A 25,949-nucleotide genomic window follows, 5' to 3' on the forward strand; every position below is an offset into this window, starting at 1 on the left:
CACCCCCTGCACACCCGGCGGCGGCGGCGGGGTGACTAATGCGCTCGCTCGCACCGCCCCCTCCCTGACCCATTCAGCCCGTGGGACCCAGCGACGGTACTGGGAACAGGCCGGCGACGGCCCCCCCGCCAGCCAGCGCCGGGCAGGGAGGCGCGGTGAGCGCCCCGCTGCCCCCAGCCAGAGGTAAGGAGGGAGCCCCTCCCCCGGGCCTCAGGGTCAGCTCCCTCCTGTGTCTGCTGTGTCCTGACTGGGGCGGGGGGCGGGGGCGCTGGGCTCTGCTCTCCTGGGCCGCCGGCCACAGACCTGATCTTGCCCAGTCCCGGGTCTGCAGGATGTTCAGCCACAGGTGAGACGTGGCAACGACCCCAGTATTCAGACCCTCTTTCCCTTGGGCTGAAGACCTCCAGGAGTTTTCACGTGCACACACACTCGCAGGTGTCAGGTGTGAGCTCCCGGACGTGGCTTTGAGCTTCCGTCTATCCCCGCCCCGGGCGCCCTTGCGTCCAGGCCCTGGGCTGGTCCTGCGCCCCGGGTAAGGGACAGGCACCCAGGCCTTGGCTCTCCCAGGGCCCCTGGCCTTGGTGTGGGTGTGCGTCGCCTAGGTGGCAGTAGCTGGACAGGACTGCCCCGTGCCCCGGCTCCCAGGTCTTTGCTGAGGCCCAAGACTTCTCCACTTAGTGCCTCCCGGGAAACCTGGCAGCTGCTCTCGGGGCAGGGGGGTGGCGGGGGGATGTGGAGGAGACGGAGGGGCCCTCCACCCACCGCAGGGTGTAGGCCCTGAACCCCCAGGCCACAGCCCAACGGGTCAGAAGCTCCAAGACCTCTGGGCGGGAGTGGTGGGGGGGAGGGTGCTGGCGGCCTGATGCAGTCAGGAGAGGTAGAGAAGCAAAACACCATAAAAGGAACGGGGCTCCGGAAGCTGAGATTCCCGCGGGAGGGAGGCCCCTTCTGCCTCCCTGGCAACAGTGGTGGGGAGGGGCCCTCCCCCTGGGTCCCCTCCCCCCTGGGTCCCCGTCATGATGGGTGTGGGCCCAGGTCCTCTGCTGCTCAGTGGGCACAGGGAGCACATACCTGCCCGTGGCCACACACAACCAAGACCAGTCAAGACGCCCTAGCCCTGCTGCCGGTCTTCTGCTCTCACACACACACTGCACACTCATCCCCCCTCCCCCACAGACATACTCATAGCTCCCCACCCACCCATCCTCCCCCCCCCACCCTGTCCAGTCACCCCGTCCACGCCCACCCCCTCACAGCAGGCCCGCCAGCCCCCGGGTCTCGTTAGCACACTCAAGGGCACGTGGGTACCCCTGCTCTGGAATCCCCACTCCCTGCCCCCCTTGGAGGCCCCTTCCCTGCCACCCCCTGCTGCTCTCCTGGGAGCACCGCCCCCCAGAGCCAATCTGCCACCTCCTTTCCCTCTCTGAGCTTCCACCCTTGGTGGGGGGAATGTCTCTGGCAGAAACTCCCCCAAAATCGCTCTCCCGGCATTTCTAATTAAAGGCAAGTGGGTGAGCAGAGAGGGGAGGGTGGAGGGGCAGCACGGAGCAGGGAGGGGGAGTCGGGCCAGAAGCTGCAAGAACAGGAATCCCGGAGCAGGAGACGGCGGCAGGCCCGAGCGTGCCTGTGCGTAAGATGCCTGTGCGGCGGCGAGCAGGCCGGTCACCGTGGGGCCTGAGTGGAGCCGCGAGCCCGCGACCACGTCTGGGTGAGCCCAGGCCTGCGTCCGAGGGCCCTGCTCTGGAAAGGCACGCGATGAGCCAGCTGGGCAGGGACCGCGCTCACACACCTGTGTCGTGTGTGTGCGCGTGCGTGCACACGCGTGCGGTGGGAGTGCCAGAGCCATCACTCGAGTGACCAGGAGCCACCCCTCCACCTCCTCCCACGGTTGACAAAGGCCATGTGGCCCCTGGGGGCCGGCACCGAGACCCGGGAGCCCTGACCAGCTGGGCGGCCCAGGCAGGAGATTGGAAGGGGAGGCACCCCCTTTGTGGGGGGAGGCAGGCAGGAGAGGGGATCTTAGGGCAGCCCAGCAGGCAAAGCTGGTCTTGACCCAGACCCTTGCTGGCCCCTCTGCATGGCCAGCCCAGCCTGACGTGTGTGTGTGGGGTCACAGCCCAGAGGCTGCACTCGCAAGGCCGCTGTGACAGGTGACAGGCCACAGCCGCTGCTCCGGGAACACCTAATCGCTGCCAGCTTTCGCCCCAGAAGCCCTCAGCACACCCCACACTGCAGCCTCAGGCTCCACTCTTCTGCCTCCGGAAGGAGGCCTGGCCAGCTCCCGTGCCTGGGGGGGGCTTCCCCCGCCCTGCTCCTCCGCGCCCCCCTCCCACATGCAGCCTCATCCAGAGCAGGACGACTCAGGGCTGCAGGCTGAGGAGGGGCAGGCGGAGCGGGGAGCCGGGCCTGGGCCAGGAGGCAGGGGGCCTGGGCTTCCCCAGCTCTCAGAGCCAAGCTGGTCCGCTGCTCCTCAGGCCTGACAGCTCCTGAGGCCTCGCCTGCCTTAGAAGGTGGGGGCTTTGCGGGGGAGGGTGGGCAGGCAGGGTGACCACAGGCGGGTCTGCCCAGCGCTGGGAGCCAGGCAGCCCCCATTCCAGCCCCTCTGGGGCTCCGCCCCTCTGCCCCTCGGGCTCCGGGCTCCCAGACCCCAGGTGCTGCTCTCCTGATGCTAAGATGCTTATTTCGGGGGGGTCTCCCCCCAAGTCCACAGCCTCAGGAGACCCACCCCAAACAGAGCCTTGGGTCTCTCCACTTTCCCTGGACAGCCCCCTGCCTCCCAGCAGCTCCTGCCTTCCCAGGGCTGCTCTGCTCTGTGACCAAGTCCTCCCCGACGGGGCTCACCCCGACCTCTGCAGACCCCTCGGTGCCAGCCCCTGGGCCCCCAGAGGTGCTGGAGGTACCCCTCAGCAGGGCAGGACAGGCCGTGCAACCCGAGCCTCCCTCCCCGGCCCTGCTGGGGGCCGGAGCTGGCCTGCCCTCCAGCAGGGCCCCGGCCACAGTCCTGCGCCTCCCAGCCTCACGTGAGCACCCAGCGCTCGCAGGAGCGCCTTGGGGCAGAGCTCCCGCATCTCCCGCACGCACGCTCTCCCGGCCCGGCCCCGCCGATCGCGGCCGCCTGCCCAGGAGCCGCTGTGGCAGCTGCTCGCGGAGGAGAAGCTGGGCCAGGGCGGCTGTCCGCTGCTCACTCTCACCTGACCCTTCCTGCCTGGCTTTGGCCTGGGATCCAAGTGCCCACCCTCCACATGTACCCATTGCCTGTCCTGCCGCCCAGTGGGACCGTCCTGGGTCATGTGGCCTCACTCCATCTCCTCGTGCCCGCCGGGAGCCTGCCAAAGGCATCTCCCGGCCCAGGCGTCCCGGTGCTGCAGGATCTGCCCACCTCGGCCGCAGCTGCTTCTGGCCGCTCGCCTGCCCCGGCTCCCCGCACCAGGCCACTCCTTCCTTCGGCCTGAATCCAGGCCTCCCTCGGTTGCTGCTTCCCTCTCGCTGGCTGCGACTCTGGCACCAGGGCCCGCGTCTGCACCTCACAGCTGAGTCGCCGGAGCCTGGAACAGAGCACACGTTCGGGGTGAGCCGTGGAACGGACAAAGTTTTGGGCCCTTCTCCCTCCCTTTCTGGTTGGGAAACATTTGGCCGTTGCCCACCTGAGCCTCAACTTTCCACCTGTGAAATGGGGTGACAGTGCCAGGGCCTGGCGTCCAGCGAGGCCGAGTGCTGGCCCTCTTGCCTCACCCGGTCCCTGCCCGAGGACTTCCCCCACCTCATCCTGCCGACAGCCTCCCGTCAGAGTGTCACTTCTGGGATCTGGGAGGTGGGACGTGGTCAGGACACCCTCCCTGTGGCCCCTGGGGAGGGGCTTCAGTGCTACTTCCTTGCTCTGCCCCCCGAGGCAGCACTGGGGCCAGGGACGTCTGCGCAGGCCCCGGTGATGAGGGGCGAGCAGAGGCGCTGGGGGAGCAGCTGGCAGAAGGGGTCTGAGCCCAGGCAGCTGGGAGGACGCCAGGTGCCCCACGGGTCTGCCCCCGCCATGGCTGGCGTCCGGCCACCACCCTCCTCTGAGACCACCTGCAGCGGGGCCGGACCGCGGAGAGGGAGAGACAGGGACGGGCAAGGGCCCGGTACACAGGGGTTGGAGCTGAGACCGGGAAAGAGAGCGTCCAGGTGGGAAATGGGGGGGCAGCAAGAGGGAGAGACGCCAGGGCTGGCGGGCTCCTGTCTCGGGAGATGTTCTCCCTCATCTCACAGAGGTTCTGTGAGGTGGGGGCCCTCCCCAGGCCCTGAGCCGGCAGGTGACACAGCTGGGGTCCCTCTGCCACACCTGCCCGAGATGTCTGCTGCAGCAGAGCGGGCCCTGAGAGACCCCGGGAGGCCAGGGCAGAACGGGGAGGGGTCTTGGGAGACCCGGCAGGGCAGGGCACACACTGACCTGAGACAGGAGCTGACGAGGGAGGGGGCTGGGCCCGCCTCGGGGGCCGTGGGAAGCAGCGGCGCTGGGCCAGGGGAGGGCTCCGAGCGCCCAGAGCCGCAGGGACATTTTTTCCCATCCTTGCCCCTCCTCCCGGACTTCCTCCTCTCTCCTGGTTTGGCAGGGCGTGCGCTGCGTCCTGTCCCCGGAACAGGCAGCCTGTTCATTCCGGGCCTCCACACTCCAGACCGTCTTCCTCCTCCCTCCTGCCTTAGCGCCTCCCGGTCCGCTCTCCAAGGAAAATTTTGTATTTTTCTGATGATCCCGGCACGGCGGTGCCCGACCCGGCTGCTCCTTGCACCCTCCAGGCCAGGGGGCCGAGCCGCGGGGCCATAGGCACGGGGGTGGGGAGCCCATCCTCAAAGGACCTTTATTCCTCACCACCCCCAGCCATGGTAGAAGGGAAAGCAAGGCCCCGAGAGGGTCTGGGGCTGGTCCGAGCCCCTCAGCTGGGAAGCCAGAGCCAGGAAAGGCTGGTGAGAGGATGTGGGGCTGAGCCCGCCAGCTCCCGGCGGCGTCGTGAGCACGGTTCACCTCCTGCGTGACCGTGGGTGAGTCTCCTCTGCCCCGCCCCTCCCTGGCCTCAATTTCCTCACCCATCGAGTGGGTACAGCCACAGCTCTGCCCTGCTCAGCTGTGAGGTGAGTCAGCCAATCAAACAACAGTTCCGGAGCCCGACTTGGCAGGAGCTGAGCAAGGTGAGGTAGCAGGGAAGTGCAGTTCGCCCCATGAAATAGGGCCATCACCGTGACCCCACACAGTCCCTGGAGGACGCTGGGCTGCGTGTGACCCTAGGCGTGCTGCCTGCTGGGCCACCAGCCTTGGCACTGCGGGCACCAGCAGGCCGTGCCTCTGCTCAGAGGCTCAGGCTTTTCAAGGAGCAGCTGCAGCTTCCAGGGTGCCTGCTGGGACATCAGCGAGGTGAGACGAAGGGAGGGAGGCCGTGTGGCTCCACCGGCGGGGGCTCGGGGTGGAGCCAGGAGGCAGGTGCGAGGGGCAGGAACACTGGACAGGGCTGAGGCCGAGGACGCCTCCGTGCATGCCGCCCGCTGGGCGATCACCCACACGGCATCTGAAGTTAAATGTCCCCTCGGCTTGGCAGGTGCCCTGGCCGGGTCTGCGTGTCCACAGAGCCGGGACGGGAGTCAGGCACCTGCCTTCCCCCCCGCCCCTGCTTCTCCCCAAGGCACTGGCTGTGTCACCTGCAAATCACTTAACCCCTCTGTTCCCGCCATCCTCATCACACAACGGGAGTGGATGGCGGTGGTGGGTGGTGAGTGGTGAGGAGGAAAGGGCTGGACCTCTGAGGGCACCATTCCCACCACAGGAATGCCCCGGCCAGCCTGCCGCCCACTGCTCCTTGTTTAGCTCACAAAGGCCTGCCCAGTTTCGAAACCCAAGCATAGAAGCTCAGCACGGCTTACGTGGGGTCTACCTCTGAGCCAGGGTCACCACCTCCAGGAAGGCTTCCCAGCCTCCCAGTGTGGTGTTAACCCCGTCTTCTGTGAGCCTTGTCCTCCCTCTTACGTGCCCCCCTTGGAGCCCCTGAGCACGGCGTCTTCCTGCGTGTGCCAGTTTATGAGTGTGTTGTGAGTGTGAGAGTTTGAGAGCGTGTGTGTGTGTGTGTGTCAGTGTGTAAGAGTGTGTGTGCTCGGCTACCTCTTGATCTCTCCAGCCAAGGTGTGCTCCTGCTCGCTGACTGCCAGGCCCTGAGCTTGCTCTGGGCACATGAAGTGGACAGACCCCTGCTTCCTGCCCTGAAGAGTCTCCGGCCAGAGGTGCCCCCATACCCCAAGTGTGCCAGCAGCCCAGAGGGGCCCTGCCAGGCAGGGACAGCCTGAGGGTGAGTGGGGTGACGTGGGTGCAGGGGAGGCCGATGGGCTGGTTTGAGGGCTCTTTAAAGGGTCAGGGATGAGGGGAGAGCCACGGTCCCGGTGTCCCCGGTGGCCCCGGCCGTCAGGGGCGGGAGGAGCACGAGGGTTCGGCAGCTTGCCTGGGGGGCTGGAGCTGGGCGGCCGCCCCCTCCTCTCCACCCCACTGGGCGCCAGCCAGGCTGCATGCGGCCGCCACCGCCTCCCTGGACGCCCAGGCGGGCCCAGATCGTGCAGCAGGAACCCCAAGGGTTGCTGGCCCCTCAGCCAGGATGAGTGGTTCTCTGCCAGCTGGCTCGGCTGGACGCCCCCGGAGCTGGGTGTTGAGGATGCCCGTGCCAGGGAGGGGGCGGCGGCTGCTGTCCTTCTGTTCCCTGTGTTTCCATTTCCATCTCAGAGCGGGCGCAGTGCGCCAGCCTCCACCGCTCACTTCCGGAGCCATAAAAGGAGAGAGGCTGAGAATAGCTCGTGTGACGGCACAAGGAGCTTCCCCACGCAGGTGCGGGCAGCAGGCTGCCGCAGGGAAGGCCGGCTCTGTCCCAGCTCCTCCCCGGCCCGCGGCCCCTCCTCCATTCCCTCTGCTGCGTCTCCCTCCCCGCCCTGGGGGCTGGGGCCTGAGCCCCCCGCCCTTCAAGCTGCCTGCCCCACCTGGGCATCTTGTCCACGCCCACAGGCCACCTGGTCCAGCTGAGGCCTCTCTCCTGGGCTCCTGATCCCACAGCCGCCAACGCAGGTGCCCTGCCCAGCTGCAGGCTCCTGGGCGGCCCCAGGCTGGCGTCTTCCCCCACTACCCCCCACCCCCCGCCCTTGGAGGTGGGCAGCTCCCTGTCTGCTGTCGGCCTCTCAGATGCCAGGCATGGGCCACGATGATCTTTGGCCCTCAGGGGCCCAGTGTCTGCCGGGCCTCAGCCTCCTGGCCCCAGGTCTCAGCTCAACATGTCCCCGGGCTGCCCCACAGGGTGCCTCGATGGGCATCTGTCCCTGGGGCACTGTCCGCTCCCTCCAGCTCTGTGCTCTGCCGTTGCTGCCGCGTAGTTCTTACTAACTCTGAACAAAGGGCCTGTGCTTCTGTTCTGCCACGGACCCCGCCAATTATGCAGCCGGTCCCACCTGCCACGGTCCCCTTCTTGGTTCTGGGGTCTCTCTGGAAAGAGGGTCGACACAGAAGGCGTGCGGGAGAAGGGGCCCCACTGTGTGCCGAGCATTTCCCTGCACCTTGGAACAGGCTGGGCAAACCATCATTGTCACCCATTTTACAGATGAGGAACTTGAGGTGCAGAGAGGGTGGGGAATGTGCTTGGGGAACCGGCTGGTGAGCAAATGACCGAGACTCCTGGCCCTGAGGCCGATCCTGTCTGACTGTCCGCTGCCGTCGGCCACTGTCAAAGTCCAGGGTCGGGCTACTCCGGAAGCCCTCTGAGCCTCAGTTTCTTCAGCTGATGGGGGAGGGTTGCCCCTTGGAGGTTCAGGGTGGGGGCCAGGTCAGCAGGACACCTGACCCGCATGCCTTGTTCCAACCCACGTCCCCTCTTCTGCATCCTTGGTCCTAAGACCCGTGTCCAGGCAGGTGCCTGACCAGGGGGTGGCAGCGACCTCTGGAAGCGCTCCCTAGGGTGTGGAGGCCGCCACGCTGGGTGGCTGGGGGAGCTCAGGGAGGGTGATGACGTCTCGGACATTCGCCTGCCCTACCACATGCTGGCGCTGTGCCTCTTCCTGGTTTGGGGGTGCCTGTCTGATCCCCACAGGCCAGGGCAGACCCCGGAGGCCCGCACAGACCACTAGGCTCCTTCCGCCATCCAGACACAGCGCCCGCCTCCTCCTGTCCCCGCCTCCCTCCCCTGGCTGAGCTCCAGCGGGCTGTTAACCACGGGCTGGCCCGGGAGACTGTGACGTCCCAAGAGTCAGGAATCGCCTGAGATGGCCGAGGAGCTGGGTGCACAGCCCAGACCGCCATGGGTGTCCCCACCCTCACCCCGCTTCATGGATTCTTCTAAACACACCCTCACTCCTCCCTGGCCACGCAGACTGGGCATCAGGCCCCGGGGCGGGGGCGGGGCAGCACATCAGAGGACGGGCCCCTAAGAGAAGGCCCGGCACCAGGGCTGGGGGGCCGCAGGCTCAGGCCGGGCTGGGCCTCAGAGGGAGGAAGGGTAGAGCCAGCCGTCCTGGGGGTCGGCGCTGCCCACCAGCTCTGGAAGCAGGCCTGCCCTGCCCCGTGCTGGCACCGGCCCATGACTGCCCTGTGGACAGGTGTCCTCCCTGGAGGTGCCGTCCTTGCCCCTCAGCTGGAGGTGAGGGGGCTCTGGGACCCCTAAGGTCTCGGGCGGAGGCAGGGGTGGGCTCCAGGGCCCTGCCCGCCGCGGGCCACTTGCCCAGACCCACGGCCGCCCCTGCCCTCTGCTCCCCTCCTGCCTGGGTCCCCGCCTGGCGCTCTCCCGCCACCCCCTCCACCACCATCATCATCACCACCATCATCATTACCATCATCATCATCACCATCACCATCATCATCACCACCATCATCATTTCCACCGTCATCATCATCACCATCACCACCGTCATCATCATCACCATGACCATCATCACCACCGTCATCACCAGCACCACCATCATCACCCTCACCATCCCCACTGTCTCAGTCAGCTCAGATCCCTGCAACAAAATACCACAGACCAGGTGGCTTAAACAACAGACATTTATTCCTCACAGCTCTGGAGGCTGGGAGGCCCAATATAAGGGTGCCAGCCCATTAGGTTTGTGGTGAGAGCTCCCTTGGCTAGTAGACGGCTGTCTTCTTGACGTGTTCTCACAGGGCCTTTTCTTGGCTTGTAAGAAAGAGAGAAACTGAGAGCGATCATCCTCTTCTGATACAGGCATTAGTCCTATCAGGTTGGGGCCCCACTCTCATGACCTCCTCTCACCATAATTACCTCCTAAAAGCCCTATCTCCAAACACTGTCCTGCTGGGGTTAGGGCTTCGTCACATGCCTCTGGGCAGGGGGACACAATCCAGTCCACAGCACCCACCATCCCCAACATCACCACCACCGTTAAAACCACCACGAGCTCCTCACTGCCCCACTCTCAGCACCAGCACCCTTGCTACCACGCTACCTTCATCCCCGCCTTCCTCCACCCGGGCTGCTCTGAACAGAATACCACCGACGGGATGCCTCGCAAACAACAGAAATTTTCTTCGCACCATTCTGGAGGCTGGAGATCCAAGGTCAGGGTGCCAGGGTGGTAGGGTTCTGGTGAAAGCCCTCTTCTTGGATGTGGACCGCAGACCTCGCTGTGTCCTCACGTGACGGAAGGGGCGAGGGGGCTATCTCGGGTCTCTTTTTTAAGGGCATTAATCCAAATCAAGGCTCCACCCTCATAACCTGATCACCTCTCAAAGCCCCCACCTCCAAATACCATCACCTTAGGGGTTAGGATTTCAACAGTTAAACTTGGGGGGGTTTTACAAACATCCAGACCATAGCACCCCCCGTCACCAGCATCCTCACCCACTACCACTATTACTGTCACCTCTACCACACCCACCATCATAACCGTGACCTCCGCCATCAACCATCCCCACCGTCCTCTCCGCCCCCCATCACTCCTGTCACCACCGTCAAAGCCACCACCTCCACTGCGCACAATACATACAACCATCACCACTGTCACTGTGTCCCGCCATCTCCTCTCCACCCCCCGTAACCACCGCACCCCACCGCCATTCCCAGCACCACCATCGACATCACTATCACCACCTTCATCATCCACACGACCACCCTGACCGAGCCTGCCCTCTGGCTGGCGGTGCACTTCACTGATGACGAGTGAGGGCCTTGAGGGAGGCAGACCTGGGCTCAGATTCCAGTCGTGCTCATTATTGTGGCCACGGCACTTGAACCCACCTTCCTAATTGGAGAAAAGGAGTTCACTGTCCAACTCCAGACCATTGCTTCCTGTAAGGACAACTTTGCCCTCTGGGGGCAATGGGCGGCTGTCTGTCCAGGTGGCCCCATCTCCAGCCCCCAGGAGAGTCTCCAAGGGGTGTCTGGATCATGGGATGACAGCTTGTGACCCAGTGGTCGGGCGAGGCCCTGTCGTCAAGTGTCTGGAAGATTCCACGTTGTCGGATAGATCAGATGCAACTGCAGCGTGGGCAGCTCGCGGACCCGGGGCAGGGCGTGGGGAGCACCGGGCTTGCCCTCAACAGAGCGTGGCTTCCAGCCCCCATTCTTGCAAACAAGCTGGGAGGACCTTTCTGTCACTAAAGAAGAAAGTCCCTTCCGGTGAGAACCAGAGCTGAGGGGATGGTGAACTTCGAAGCGTTTGCTGAAATACCCATTTTGTGTTCTGACGTCCAACCTTCAGTCCTCTCAGTGAGAAACCACTGAACAAGGACTCGTGCTGCGCGGGGTGGAGGTGACACGGGGCCGTGGGAGGCGAGGAGACGGGCACTGAACCGGGCCGGCCGGCACCGCAAGCTCTAACCCTTAGCTGCCGCCCCACGGTCTCGTCCAGGCCTCCAGCTGGGGCGTAGCAGCAGCTGCCCACCCCCTTTGCCAGCCTGGGGCCCAGCAGCATCTCTCTGGCCGCCCAGGACCACCAGGCCTGAGCCTCAATGCCGAGGTCACCGCGCCTGCTGGCTGGGCCCCCCTGCTAGGATGGCGGGGCAGCGCAGACGCCCGCGTCTAGTGGACGGCGGCAACTCGAGGCCTCGTGGAATCCGCTGCAGAGCCTCCCGAGGACACCTGGACTCCTCTTTCGTCATTAGGAAGGATCGGCCAGTGGAGTGGCTGGCTCACAGAGAGCCCGGTGATATCACTGCGCCGCTTTGTTAATAAAGTGACGGAACAGATGCCCACTCGCCGGAGGCCGCAGCCGAGCCCCCTCCTTGGAGGAGAATCCTGGGGCCCGAGCTGCTTCCTAAGCTAACAGATCCCTCCTTAGACCCCTCTTCCGGCTGCCCCCTACCCCCGGCCCGCTCTCGCCCTCCTTCTCCGTTTCTCCATCTGCTGCTAGTGGGGCCTCAGCTTCCCCCTAGCTGTGGGCCAGGCTGCAGGTATGCTGCTCGTGGGGAAGAGATGGAGAGCGAGCCTGGAGGATACAGGGTCGGGACCCGGACCCAGGGCCACCTCACCCTTGCTCCGTGGGGTCCTGATCTGGAAGTGGGGAGCAGGGCCTCCTCCAGGCCTTGTTGGGGAACTGCAGGGATGCAGGAAGGTCGGGCACAGGCCCCCACTCGTGCCAGGTCCAGATGTAAAATCCGGGGTCCATCTTCTCCACTGCAGTGAGGCCCCGCCTGCCCTCGTGGTGGCCGGTGTCTCAGTGTCTTGAGGCCTGAGCTCACACCGCAGCCTTGGGGAACAAGGGCACAGGGCCTGCCCATCACCCGCTTCCCAACCCCTCGCACCTCACACCTCTGTCCCCCAATCCCCACCTTCAGAGGTTCCCAACTGCAGTCAGGACACCACAGCCTGGCAGAGGGGCCCCCAACAGGCAGGTCCCACCCCCTCCAGGACACTGGCCTTTTGCTCTCACAGGCCTGTTCTGGCCTCCCATTGTCCCCCTGGGGAGCTCTCTCAGCCTGTGACTCCCAGCCCCCGGGCTCCACCGGTGTCTGTCTGCGGGCCCGTGGAGGTGGGACCTGTGTCTGAGTGGGCACCGGGCCAGGCTGGACAGAGAAGGAAGTTCCCCGCCCCTGCAGGATGCCCCCGGCGGGCTCTCTGGGCCTCTCCCCACCGCAAAGCCTACAGCCTGACCTCTGCAGCCAGAGGCCACTGGCCCCAGCTGGTGACTGAGAGGAGCCCGAGCCCAGGTCCCTGGGGAGGGAGGGGCAGAGGCAGGGCAGCTGGCTGCTGGGCTCCCAAGCCCCGTGGTCTCTGCGAATGGGGCTGGCTGGAGGGGTCTCGGCTCTGGTCCCTGCGTGTGCCTGCCCACCAGATGACCGGGGCCTGGCGCAGCCCTGATGCTCCCCCAGGAGCCGCCTGGACCAGCTGGGGTCTGCGCTTGGGCGAGCCCAGCTCTGACACTCACACCTCCCCCGCCCTGCAGTGAGTCAGCTCCACAGTCACTCTCCACCCCCGGAGACTGTCACCCAGGACCTGGAACCGCGCTGCACCTGGAGTTGGGCAGAGGCGGAGGAAGGGGAGTGTTGTGACCACAGAGAGCACTGAGTCACATGTGGGGGAGGAGGGAGGAGGTCAGCAAAGGCTCTTACCTTACCCCAGGAGAGGAGTGAAACCTACACAGGGCTCCAGGCTCCCTGGTTTTGCCCTCCTTATGAGCTAAGGGAACATGGGGGCCAGGGCGAGGGCTCAGCGTGGGACCAGGGCCAGGGTTCAGTGTGTGACCGGGGCCAGGGTTCAGTGTGTGACCAGGGTCAGGGCTCACTGTGGGACCAGGGTCAGGGCTCAGAGTGTGACCAGGGCCAGGTTTCAGCGTGGGACCAGGGTCAGGGCTCAGAGTGGGACCAGTGTCAGGGCTCAGAGTGTGTGACCAGGGCCAGGGCTCAGTGTGGGACCAGGGTCAGGGCTCAGCGTGTGACCAGGGCCAGGGCTCAGCGTGGGACCAGTGTCAGGGCTCAGCGTGGGACCAGGGCCAGGGCTCAGCGTGGGACCAGGGCCAGGGCTCAGCGTGGGACCAGGGCCAGGGCTCAGCTTGTGATCAGAGCCAGCGCTCAGCGTGTGACCAGGGCGAGGGCTCAGAGTGTGACCAGGGTCAGGGCTCAGCGTGGGACCAGGGCCAGGGCTCAGCGTGTGACCAGGGCCAGGGCTCAGCGTGTGACCAGGGCCAGGGCTCAGCGTGTGACCAGGGTCAGGGCTCAGCGTGGGACCAGGGCCAGGGCTCAGCGTGTGACCAGGGTCAGGGCTCAGCGTGAGACCAGGGCGAGGGCTCAGCGTGTGACCAGGGCGAGGGCTCAGCGTGTGACCAGGGCCAGGGCTCAGCGTGTGACCAGGGTCAGGGCTCAGCGTGGGACCAGGGCCAGGGCTCAGCGTGGGACCAGGGCCAGGGCTCAGCGTGTGACCAGGGCCAGGCTCAGCATGGGATCAGGGTCAGGGTTCACCCAGGCCAAGCACAGCAGATTCCTGAGTCCTGGCTGATCAGGAACCTTCCAGCTCCTTCAAGCTTCTAGGCTGGGGCCGCCTACACTCCCTCATGAGCCCAGCAGAGGGCACTGTGCAGCCCCTGAAGACAGAACAAAGGAAGCCCCTGTTCTGGAAGGGTCTGTGAGGGTGCCACAACCCCCTGCAGTTTCCACATCCACACACCCCTTGGCCCCAGGCTGGAAGACCGTCCCTGGAGAGGGTGTGTCAGAAGGGTGACCACCACACCTCACAGCCTGGCCTCTGCCAGGGGCTGGGGGCAGCCAGTGAAACCCAGACCCCAGGAGCTACCCTGGGGCCCCCACCCTGCTGGGCCTCTGGCTCCTCTTCTCACTGGGGCTGCTCACGACACGAAGCAGGCCTCGGTTCCGAGCCCAGTTCCCGGGCCCCGGCCAGCGCGATGGGCCTTCTGCGCCTGCTCACGTGTCAGAGGGACGTGGCCATTCCCCCGCCGAGCCTGGGGTCTCCAGCCCACCCTTCCGGCACTGCCCAAGAATCCCCTCCTGCCCAAAGTCCAGAGCGGTGGCCACACTGACCGGGCGTCACACAGCGGGAAGTCTGGGGCAGGCCTCGGGACCCCTCTGTGAAATGGGGCCATCACGGGGACGGGCCCCACGTCCACCCGCGAAGGCCTGTGCCCCCCATAGGCCCGGTTGGGCAGGAGAGGCGGCAGACAGCCGCGGTGGCTCGGGAGGGCTCAGGACCCAGCGCCACGACCTCCAACCGCGACGGAGGGCCAAGCTGCTGCTGCCGCCTCGGCCTCCCTTTCTGGGCAGTGGGTGAGATTGTCCCACGTGGCTCTGAGACCATCCATCTTCTTCATTTCCATCCTGTCCTTTGAATGGCGTAATCTCTATCAGCCTCGAGCACTATCAAGGTCACTAATTCTTCTGTTAGTTCACATCTCCTGTAGAGCCCTTCCAGTGAATTTTTCATCTGTTGTTGTACTTTTCGACTGGAATTTCCATGGGTTTTTTTTTTAAGAGGAATGGTTTTTTGTTGTTTTTTTTAAAATACTTGTATTAAGGTGTCATCTGTCTATTCTTAATTAAGATAGCTGAGTTTCCTTTAAGATGGTCACAGAAGCAGGGTGTGTTTGTTTTTAGACCACGCCCCGCGGCATGTGGGATCTTAGCTCCCGGACCAGGGATCGAACCCGTGCCCCCTGCAGTGGAAGCGCAGAGTCCTAACCACTGGACCGCCAGGGAAGTCCCTCCAGGTTTTTTAAAATAACTTTTTGTGTATAATCTTTTTATAGATACTCTCTACTTGATACCTTCCTTTCTTTTTTCCCCCTTCTTTAATCATGGTTTCCTTTCGCTCTCTGACCACATTTGTAAAGGCCAATTTGAAGTCTTTTCCTGTTAAATCCAACATCTCACTCCCTGAGGCAGTATCCGTTGCCTGCTTTTTGGTAACAATATGGTATGTGGCCATATTTTCCTGTTTCTTTGCATGCTCGTAATTTTTGGTTGGAAACTGATCCTTTTAGGAAATGTATCGTACCAACTCTGGGTACTGGGACTTGTTATCTGCTTGTTTTGTGTTTGGCTGGCTGGGTCATCTCAGTGGCTCCCCTGCAGCCCCTGACGGAGCCCCCAGTGCTCCTTCTCAGGGGGGCGGCCTCCAGCAGGCCCACACTCCGCCCACCTCCAACCCCATGGCAGTGGTTTTGCCAAAGCTCTGTGTGGTCCCTGCCCACAGCCAGCTGTTAAGTTCCACTCACAGCTGGCTGACTGCTCTGTTGTTTTTTGTTTGTTTGTTTTTTATAAATTTATTTATTTTTGGCTGCATTGGGTCTTCATTGTTGTGCACGGGCTTTCTCTGGTTGCAGAGCACAGGCTCTAGGTGCACGGGCTTCAGTAGCTGTGGCTCATGGGCTCTAGAGCACAGGCTCAGTAGTTGTGGTACATGGGCTTAGTTGCTCTGCGGCATGTGGGATCTTCCCGGACCAGGGCTCGAACCCGTGTTCCCTGCATTAGCAGGCGGATTCTTAACCACTGCGCCACCAGGGAAGTCCCTGCTCTGTTGTTTTTAACAATGCCCTGGGCGTAAGCTGCTTCTCAGACCAATCCAGTCAAATTTGGCTCCTTAGAAGGAATAGATACTGAGATCAGTGCTTGAGACTTTTTCCCTGACCCACAGACAGCCTCCAGTTTAGCCTGCATCACCAGTAAATCTATCAACCTCCTCCCACTGGCCTTTCTCCACGATGTCCGGTTTCTGAGAGCAGCCTTAGGCTTGCACTTCTCCACACTCTGCAGCAAACGAAGTCAGCTCCTTAGCAGAGGGACTAGCTCTGTCCCACGGCCCGCTGCTCCCCGGGAAGAACCTCTGAGCACAGCTCTGGGGCGGGGGGTGAGTGACAGCCCTGCCTCCGGAGCTGAGTGGTAGGTGGAAGGGCAGCAATGCAGGCCTCCCGGGCCTGCCATGCAGGTGGGCACCCTCACACACGTCCTGGGCTCCCCTCAGCAACGTGCCCCGCGTCCTCACGGACACGGCGGCTGCGACCCGGGGACGCGACTGCCGGACAGGGCGGCCGCCCCAGCAGCCCTTCTCGGGAGACCTGTGCTCCCTGGAAGCAGGAAGGGACTTTGTCTCACCGCCCTCTGGCCTCAAGCTGAGCCCAACGCCCAGCACGCAGCAGGCGCTGAGCAACGCTACGCGTGGATGAAACAGAAGCACGTTTACGCGCCAAGAAAACCCACTGACGCTGGTGCCTGTGGATGCCTCCTTCCTGGGGCTGCCCAGGCGGGTCCTGTTTGCCCAAGATTCTGCTGCCCCTGTGCCACAGCCTCCCAGGAACAGTAGCAGCGTGTGTCCCTGCCACCGACCCCCATCCCTCCAGGAACAGCTGGCTGCGGCGGCCCCGAGCTGCCTCCAAAGGGCCCTGCCTCCCGACCTGGGTAATCCTGGCCGAAAAAGGTCCAAGCAGAGGCTGTAACTGCCTGCCTTCCTTTCTTCATTCATCTGCCCTCCTCCCAGCCACCCTCCAATCCCCCCTACCCCACCACCCGGCCCACCAGAGGTGTGAGTGCTACCACGCGGACACGCCCAGGGCAGGGCCTCAGCGGCCTCCCCCGCCCCTCCGCCCCTCGCCCCCGCGGGAAACACTGGTGAGGCGGGGCGGTTCACCCCAGACCCCTACGCAGGCTCAGCCTTCCCCAACTGGACGACCTCCAGGACCTCCCACGCTGCACCGCGGGTCTAACCTGGGGCGCCTGCAGGCCCCCCAGCACCGGGGAGCAGGCACTGCAGGCAGCGGACCCAAAGCAAAAGAGACTGTGAAGGACCACCGACCCACCCAGCCCCCCGGCAGCTGCCTGACTTCCATCTACAGCCTGCGAGTCCAGCCCCTGCTCGGCCAGGCTCAGGCAAGGGGCACCCCCGGCGGAGGCTGCCTGTCCTGGGTCGGGGGCCCCAGGCCTCCCAGCGGACTCTGGCCTCCTCCCCCCGGATCCCGGCACCGCAGGCACTGCCCAGGAGCCGTCCCTTATCCACCGCAGGCAGGGCTGACGCCTGCTGCCCGTCCGGCTCCGGGGACGCCCCGATTCCTCCCGCGGTGGGAAGGAGAGGCTGAGGACACGGTGGGGCCGCAGGTGGCTTCCTCCCAGCTCGGGGTCTGCCAAGTCGTTTTGACCACCGAGAAGGGGGAAGGTCAAGGTGGGCAAACAGACCGGAAGGGGCCGCCGAGTCCCGACAGGGACGACTCCTGGGCTTGTCCCAGGGCACCGGTGCTGCCTGCCTGGGGCGGGAGGAATGTGCGCAGCTCCCGCTGTGCCCGAGCTCGCTGCCCCCGCAGGGTGAGCAGGGGGCCTGGAAGAGGCTCTGCCAGCGGGACGGAGACCCCACTGCCCCTGGGGGCTTCAGGAGACGAGACAGAGGGGCCGATGCACGGGCGGATGAGGAGGCCTTCCCACCCGGCTCCGATTTCGCACCCGGTCCAGTGGGGCCCCCGAAGACTGTTTAGGAAAGACTCTGAGACCAGAACATTCTGACCCCTTGAGCCTCTCAGAAACTGTTAAGTGAAGAGCAAAGCCCCAGGGGTGGGCGCTCGGGGGCGGGGCAGAGGCGGGGGCATCCACGGGCAGCTGGGCGCCGCCGGGCTCCGGTCCTCCCCGGGCACACGCTCCTCACGCTGCACCTCAGTCTGCACCCCGAGAAACCTCGCACCGCCCGGGATCTCCAGCACCGAGGCCATGAGGAGGGGCCCGTGCTGGCTCGTTAGGGAAGAGGGAAGCAGGCAGGGCCGAGTCCTGCCCCCTGAAGAACGCAGCACAGGGGGCGCGTCTGGTCCTGGAAGGAGGACAGACACCCTCAGCCAGGCGGTGACAAGTGCTCGTTGATCGGCCACAACACAGCCAGGACGGGGGCAGGCTGTGAGGGCAGGACAAGCGTCTGGCCTGGGGTCTACAGTCTGGTGGGGACAGAGCACCCACGGGGGGCCTAGGAGAGCCGCTTCCACCCGCCCCCGCCCCCCAGCACAGTCCTGCGGCTCCAGAACCGCTGGGCTGGGGTCAAGGGGCTGACAGCGGGGAGGGAGCTTCTCCGCGTGTCCGTCCATCTCCACGCTGCCGCCCCTGACATCGGACCCTGTTAACTCCTCAAGCAGCTGCAATTCAACCGCACAGGGGACGCACAGGAGTCCAAAAGTGGCACAAAAGTACACGGTGCACAGATGTCGCCCCAAACACGTGAAGGAAACCGATGTGACAACGCAGCAGGAGGCAATCAGGCCCAAAGAATCAGCAACGACACTCTGAGAACGATCTGTGCTTGTTGCACAATCTTCACACACGCATTTAAAGCGGGAAACACACGGTCCACAGAGCAGTGCCAGGTCAGCCACGACTGTCGCCTCACTGTTTGGAAAGATGTAAAAACACCAGAGACGTCGACTGCGAACCAAGCCCTCACCTCCCCTCGGCTCTCACGGGAACAGAGGGCTCTCGGCACGCAACAAACACAGGAATGAAAACTATGTGCCGATTCAGCTACCCACAAAGGGGATGCAACTGAAGGCAAGCAGTGAGAAGAGCACAGAAAAGCACGCCCATTTCATGTACGTTCACAGAGGGCGACCACTGCCGATAAGGGGCTCTCTGTCCTACGGCTGTGCTGACGAGCGACATGGCAGAACGGAGAGGCTGGGAATCAGCTGCAACCCAGGAAACACAGCCGCGTCATCCCGCAATCGGCCTTTACGAGACCACCAGCACAGCCAGCGTTCCCCACGTGAATCACTGCGGGGCAAACAGCTGAAAAGAGGAGTTCAAATACTGCTAGACAGCTCAGCTGCATGTTTTACTGTTTTTGTTATATCGCCTAAGGCTAATTTCTGAACATCTGGTCAAAGTTTCTTAATGCAGAGGCTGTAAATGTGAAATTCCGGGGAACGAGGCCTGTAGGTTGGACTCGGAGCCAAGATGCTCGAAACACCGGCAGCGTCCTGTAGCCCCGCATTGGGGCGACGGGCACCCCAGCCGCCCGCTCCTGCTGGCTTTAACGGAGCAATTCTACCACATCAAGTCGGCGTGCAGCCTGCTGCATCGTGGGGTCCGAGCCTGAGAGGCAGGATGTGCTGGCAACACGGAGAAACTCTGAGAGACTTGTGCTGCTACGTGAGCTCACGGCTGAAGGGGGACACGTGGCCTGTAAAGCCACAGGCAGGGGCCACGCCGACTCTTATTCGTATTGAGTCCCGCCCTCGGTGACCTGCCCTCAGAGACCTGCCCGACCCAGGGCTGGCCCCCAGACCAGCAGACTGAGTCCCGGTGGAGGGGAGCGGTGGGCCACAGGAAGGGCCAGCCCCGTCAAGTGGCAGCGGGTACCGCCATTGGTCGGCTGAAGGCGGCTCTTCCCCACCTGGACAGAGAGACATCTCCACCCTCGGACACAGCAAGGCTCAGCCAGCGAACACGAGGCTGGCTTCCGGCCACCGGAGGCTCCGGCACGTTTCGGGTCTGGGTGGGCCCTTCAGGAAGACCCCCTGGCACCCATGTGGCAGGCCACACGGCAAAACCCCGACGGGGCGGCCGTCCTGAGGGACGTGACCCCTGAGACCGCAGGTCGGGCCCCGCTGCCTCAGGCCTCACCCGCTGTGGACGAGCCGGGCAGAGGGGAGCGAGGCGGGGCGCCGCGAGGCCCAGAGTGCTCCCAGGGCGGCTCGAGCTTGACTGCGGCCCGGAGGGCCCTGCGCCGCTGTGCCTGCTGCCGCCTGCCGAACGCGGAGCGCAGCGCGCGCAGCTGGCCCACCTCCTGTGCCGAGAAGCAGGGCTGGCCCTCCGCAAAGCGCACCACAGCGTCGAAGGACGCAGCTGCCTGCTCCCAGGCCGCCTCGTCACCCTCCCCGGCCTCGGCCAGCTCGGGACTCCCCGTGGCCGCGCCCCCTAGGCGGGCCGGGGCGCCTCCCCCGAGCCCGGGGATGTGCACGAAGGTCTGGTCGGGAGGCTTCGTCCTGAGGCGCTCGGGCTCCTCCTCTGAAGACGAGCCTTCGACGAGCGTGACCTCGGGCCACAGCTTCCTCCAGGCCCGGCTGAAGACGCCGCCCGGCACCGCGTTCCAGGCGCAGGCCACGTCGAGCACGGCGTCGTGCACGCTGCAGCGGGGGGTGAAGGCCTGCAGCGTGCCGCGAGGGGTGACGAAGTTCCTCATGAAATCCCTCCGAATGCCCTGGTCCATGGGCTGGATCAGAGAGGTGACGCTGGCGGGCAAGAAGATGGTGAAAATGTTCTCCGAAACCAACTCGGCCTCCCGCGGGTGGGCCCGGGAGCCGTCCAGCAGGAGGATGGCCTTGCTGTCTTCGGGCAGAGCCACGGCTCGGAAGTGCTCCTTCACCGCGGGCACAAAGATGTGATGGAACCAGTCAGTAAAAATCTCCTTGTCCACCCACGCGTTACCTTGGGCCTTGTACGCGACAGGCAGGTGCTGGATGCCCTGGACCGCCTTGGGGCCGCCGCATTTCCCGACCACCAAGGGTTTGATCCTGTGGGAGCCCGTGGCGTTGGCGCACATGAGGACGGTCAGCCTGTCCTTGTTCTGCTTGGGGCTGGGCACCGCCCCGCCCTCCGGGCTGGGACTGGGCGAGCTGCGCCAGAAGAGGCCGGTCTCATCGGCGTTGTACACCTGCTCGGGGGACAGGCCGTGCTCGGCGGTTAAGCTCCGGAAGAAGCCGCAGAACTGCTCTGCAGCCTGGTGGTCGGCCGCCTGTTTCTCGCTGGACGCGTCCAGCTTCTTGATGCCGTGTCTGGCCTTAAAACGCCAGAGCCAGCCGCCAGAAAACACGCAGGGCTCGGTCAGCTGCATCTGCTCGTAGAAGTCCTTGGCCTTTTCAATGAGCATGGGGCCCGAGACGGGCACGCCCTCGGCGCGCTTCACCAGGAACCACTCGTACAGCACGCGGTCCAGGTGCTCGAGCTTGGGCGTGTGCAGCGTGCGCCGGTGCGCCAGGGCCTTGTCCGAGTCGGAGTTGGCGAAGAAGCGGAGCAGCTGGGCCTTGTGGGCCCTGATGTCGTACAGGGTGGACATGCCCACGTTGTACTCCTGCATCAGCGCCTTCCTGCTCTCCCCCTTCTCCAGGCGCCGGCAGATGTCCATCTTCTCCTTCAGGGTCAGCACCACCCTCTTGCGCTTCTCCCCCGGGCTCCTCCCGGCAGCCGGCTTGGAGGCCATGAGGAGGGGGCTCGGCCCGGCCGACAGGGGTCGCGCCTGAGCCAGTACTGGAGGCCTTTCCACCCCTCCCTCCCCTCCCACCACCCTCGCCCACCCGCGTCCTGCTGATGCAGATGCCGACACTGACGCGGGGCCGCCACGAGCCAAGGCCCCTTCTCAGCTCCGGCAGCTTCCCGCCGAGAGCCAAGGCCCCTTCCCGGCTCCGGCAGCTTCCCGGCCCTCTCTGCAAGGGGGACCAGCGTCAGCCGCCCTAGTCTTCCACGGCTGGAACCTCCAGCCTTCTCTGCAGGGACGGTGGCAGCTTCTCCCCTCAAACACGGAACGGAGGGTAAAGGGGCCCCGGGAGCTGGTTTCCGGCAAATCGAGGTTTCACTGTCTGAGCCGTGGGTGCCTCTCTCACGCACATGGTGCTTTAGCAGCTGGAAAGCAAAAGGGGGAAGAAAGAAAAACGTTACGGGGTCACGCTCCTCGGCCACCATAGGCACATTGTTACTTTCGACGTGCTGGGGAGCGGCAGGGGGCGGTGTCGTGGAGGCGACGAACGCGCGAGCTGGCCGGCAGGTGGCGCAGGGAAGAGGCCTGCCTGGCGCGCTGGGCACACTGGCTCTTCTCAGCTTCCACAGGTGACCTCGGAGTCGCTCGCTACGGCTCCAAAAACAAATACAGTATGCTAACACATATATACGGAATCTAAGGGAAAAAAAAAAAAAAAAGCCATGAAGAACCTAGGGGCAAGACGGGAATAAAGACACAGACCTACTAGAGAATGGACTTGAGGATATGGGGAGGGGGTGGGGTGAGATGTGACAGGGTAAGAGAGTGTCATGGACATATATACACTACCAAATGTAAAATAGATAACTAGTGGGAAGCAGCTGCATAGCACAGGGAGATCAGCTCGGTGCTTTGTGACCACCTAGAGGGATGGGATGGGGAGGGTGGGAGGGAGGGAGATGCAAGAGGGAAGAGAAATGGGAACATATTGTATATGTATAACTGATTCACTTTGTTATAAAGCAGAAGCTAACACACCATTGTAAGGCAATTATACTTCAATAAAGATGTTAAAAAAAAAAAAAAAAGTGGCTCTCTTGGAAGCAACCTGGCCTCCCGGGAAAAACGCCAAGGGCGATGCCACTGAACGAAGCAAGGAAGCCATAGATGCTGGGCGACCTGAGAGCCACGTCCCACCTCCAGAACCAACCTTCCCTCTGTAGCTGCTCTCGGCCCACCTGACCTATCCACCTTCACAAAGCCCTTGTGCCCTCGAGGGCGGCCGAGGCAGGGGATGGAGGTGCTGCGAGGGGCAGGGATTCCTCTAGACTTCCGGGGCTGAGGAGCCTGCAAACCTCTTCTGAAACAAGGTCCCCTCAAACCCTCTCTTTGACAGCAGGCCCCAAACTGCTTCTAGAAAACCAGGCCTTGGTAGGCCTCGGGCTCCCCCCAGAGCTGGGAGGGGCTGCCAGTCTCTCAGCTACTGGTCCCCACAGCGACACGCTCAGGCGCCAAGGACGCCTCTGGATGCAGTCACACGTGAGTGTGCAAACAACACTCACACGCACCCTCCCTCCATTACACACACACAGGACACTGGAAAGGGCCAGGCCAGGGCGGGCTTCCTGAATACTTGTTGATCGAGAACACTCTATGAATAAATTACTAATTCATGCTGGAAACAAAAACATGAGCACTGTCTTCTGGCCCCGCTGGGAGCAAGGTGGTCTTCCTGCATCAGTTATGTATCCTGGTAAGTAGTAAACTTCGTGTTTAAGTTGACATACACGTCTTTGGTTAAAACTAGTAAGAGAACATAAAGGAAAGTGACTTATATAAACCCCACAGCTCTGGTCTAACTTGTCTTTCATCATCATCTCACCTTTCATCCTCATAAAGATCTGGGTCATTACGGTCCCTTCCAGCTGGTCATGTCCATCCCTTTATGACAATTTCCCCAAACGCCCCCCACCCCTCCCTGCTCCGTGGAGCAGACACGTAGGACTTAGCAGACGGTCCTGGCTGACCTGGGCAGCCTGTGAGAATCCCAGCCCTGTCACGTGTCACCTAGTAAAACGCCAACTTCCTCCAGCCCCTGAGGAGCGAAGAGCTGTTATCCCCACACTGACCAGCCCTGGCTGCTCTGCTCGGGCTGTGTGGCGTGTCTGCCACGAGTCCTGTCTTCTCCCTCCCGGTCAGCTGTGTCCCCTGGCTCCCCTCTCACCCGGGAGGGACTGCCAGTCACCGAGGCAGCACCACAGGCAGCTGACGGCATCCGTCGCCAGGTCCCAGAGCGGAAAGGCAGCAACTCCCACCTCACCTCCCTCCCAAACCCTCACACTCGGCTCTGTCCAACTTCACGCCACAGGTGAGGCCACAGGACTACTCACGTGTGGGACATAAAAAGGTAGCCCCTTGAGACCACAGCTCAACAGAAATGAAGTTTATTCAGATGTAGCAAGAGTCCCAAAGACAAACCCCAGGCATGTCAGCAGCCAGCCCAAGGTACCTCCTTTCACCCTTCTGAGTCAGTCTCCTGGTCTGCAAAGTGCGGGTGCTGGGCCTGCTGGGACCTATTTTCATCCTACTGGGTTGGCTAAAAAGTTTGCTCAGGCTTTTCCATAAGATGCTACGGAAAATCCCGAACGACCTTTTCGGCCAACGCAGTCTTTACTGGGTGACAGTGTGATCGTGCACTGCCTGGCCCTGTGGAGAGCAGAGGGAACTAAAGGCCATAACCTATCCTTAAGGAAACATTCAAAATAAAACCCCCGTACAAACCAGAAGGAAATATTCAAAATAAAACCCCCGTACAAACCAGGAGGAAACAGGGGACCCCCCGTCACTTGCGAGGGGCTGACTCTAAGCACAAAAGGAAGGAGGAAGGGCCGGACGCGGCACCGGGAGGAGGTTCGGCGCCAGACACGGGCCCACTGCGGACGCTTCCTCACGGCTGAGCCTGATACAAGGGAGATGGAAACACCGGTCCCGCTGGAGACACAAAAACTTCCTTTAAAAGTGAAATTCAGATATTACTTCTGAGACAATTTCTTAAACCAAAAGGAAACAACACGGCCAAAAAATTAAGACGGTTTGCAGCCTTGCCACTGATACCCTCTTGGGCCATAGGGGACGGTAGGAGGGGGCAGAGTTGGGGCAGGAGAGAGAAGAGCGGGGCACCACCTGCATTCTGCCCCTTCCTGCAGGCGGGGAGATGCTCGTCCTTAGAGGAGAGCCTGAGGAATTTAGGAGGAGAATGTGAGAAACCACGTTTCCTCGGCAGTAGCCAGTAGTGCGCAAGGGCGTGTGTGGGGAGCGGGGCGACTATCAGGAAAAATACTCCAGACATAAGTGTTCCGGCCCGAGGAAGGGCTGGATTAGGTCTTGAGGGGTCCTGGGTCAGGGGCGGACATGGGGATGCGCACCCTGCAGAGAGGGGAGGCGGGCAGTTAGTTACCCACGCAGACCCCTCCTTCGTGGGCGCAGGTGCGGGGCCGTGGGCAGCCCAAAGCAGGGGGGCGGCTCGGGTTAGGGGAGAGGCTTGTTTTGATAGCGTTTCTAACGCCGGGGACCACGTTTGGGGCAGAAAAGCAAAAACCAAAAAGAAAAGAAAGCGGCCAGGTCTCAGGCCGGCTCCTTCCTGGCGAAGGGACCTCGGGGGCTGGTCCTTCCTCGGGGGGAAGCACCGGCCAGGCTCGGAGGGAGGCTGCGGAGAGACCAGCTCGGTTTCGGGGGCCCGGGGGAGGCTCCGCACCAGCAGCTCGGCCCCGGGCCCCAGCGGCCCGCCCGGCGCCCCCCGCAGGCCTGGACCCCACTCACCTGCAGACCCCGAGCCGCCACCGCCGGCCGGAAGCGCCCCGCCCCCCGCCGGTCCGCGCCGCTCCGCCTTCCCCCAGCCACTTCCGGGACGCTCTAGGCGGCCCGGGGGACTCGGCGTTTCTGTGGCTCCGCGGGTGGCGGCGGGCGCGCGGTGACCGTAGGCTCGGGTTCGGAGATGGGTGCATCTCTGGGCCGAAAAGGCGGGGGCTCTTGTCCTGGGCAGGGGTGGCAGCAGGGCAGGGTGGGCCCGGCGCCCCCGGCCGGGAGGCCTCGGGTGGGGACGTTCCTGATGGAGGAAGGCAGTGCTTGAGCCCCTCCCTTTACGAAGTCCACCGGCAACGCTGTTTTCCTCCTCCCTGGCCTCATCCACCCCTAATTTAGATGATTTGGATGATGAGATTTGAAACTTCTGAGCTGGGGAGACTTGGATGAGATTCAGACTTGAGTTGATACTGTAATGAGTTGAGATTTGGGGGACCTTCGGATGGGGTGAATGTATTTTGCATGAGGGGCAGAGGACGTCCAAGCTCGAATCCCCAGAACCTGTGACTGGGTCACCTCACATGGCATCAGGGACTTTGCAGATGCAATTGAGTTACGATTTTTGAGATGGGAGATTATCCCGATTATGAGGATGGGCCCGGTGTCATCACAGGGTCCTCATAAGAGGGAGGAAGGAGGCACAGAGCCGGAGAAGGATGTGAGGATGCAGGCAGAGGGAGAAAAGAAAATGTGACAGCAGACGCAGGATGGAGTGTGCGCCCAGAAGATGGAGGAAGGGGCCACCAGCCAAGGAATGCAGGGCCTGCAGGAGCCGGAAAAGAGCCTGCAGAAGGAACCAGCTCTGTGGACACCTTGATTTTTAGCTCCGTAAGGCTCGTGTCAGACTTCTGACCTCCAGAACTGTAAGATGATAAATGTGTGTTGTTTTAAGCCCAGTTTATGGTCATCTGTTGCAGCAGCAACAGGGAACTAGGATAGATTTTCATAGTTCTCTCCCTCTTTGTTCACCTTCTTCCCTTGGCT

At 63.1% G+C, this 25,949-nt stretch overlaps 1 protein-coding gene and 1 long non-coding RNA gene across 2 annotated transcripts; one reads left to right on the plus strand and one right to left on the minus strand.

The window, feature by feature from the left end:
- Window positions 1-25,856, plus strand: LOC309646817. The gene is made up of 2 exons (XR_014255602.1): window positions 1-183; window positions 25,579-25,856. It is a non-coding gene; the product is annotated as an uncharacterized lncRNA (long non-coding RNA).
- LOC309646813 (uncharacterized protein) lies at window positions 2,582-4,783 on the minus strand. Its single transcript, XM_082433467.1, has 2 exons — window positions 4,427-4,783; window positions 2,582-3,545 (listed from the first exon to the last, which is right to left on the minus strand). The coding sequence occupies exons 1-2, from the start codon at window positions 4,542-4,544 to the stop codon at window positions 2,713-2,715; spliced, it is 951 nt and encodes a 316-aa protein (XP_082289593.1). The 5' UTR covers window positions 4,545-4,783; the 3' UTR covers window positions 2,582-2,712.
- Window positions 25,857-25,949: the final 93 nt, after the last annotated feature.

This window comes from Balaenoptera physalus (assembly GCF_965194825.1).
Source record: "Balaenoptera physalus genome assembly, chromosome: 17".
Lineage (NCBI taxonomy): Eukaryota > Metazoa > Chordata > Mammalia > Artiodactyla > Balaenopteridae > Balaenoptera > Balaenoptera physalus.

Excerpts from the sequence above, each read along its gene's own strand:
- LOC309646813 (XM_082433467.1), bottom strand. The coding sequence starts at position 4,544 with ATGGGAAAAAATGTCCCTGCGGCTCTGGGCGCTCGGAGCCCTCCCCTG. Across the intron at positions 3,546-4,426 it reads CTCGTCAGCTCCTGTCTCAG|GCTCCGGCGACTCAGCTGTG; the intron begins GTCAGTGTGTGC and ends GCTCTGTTCCAG.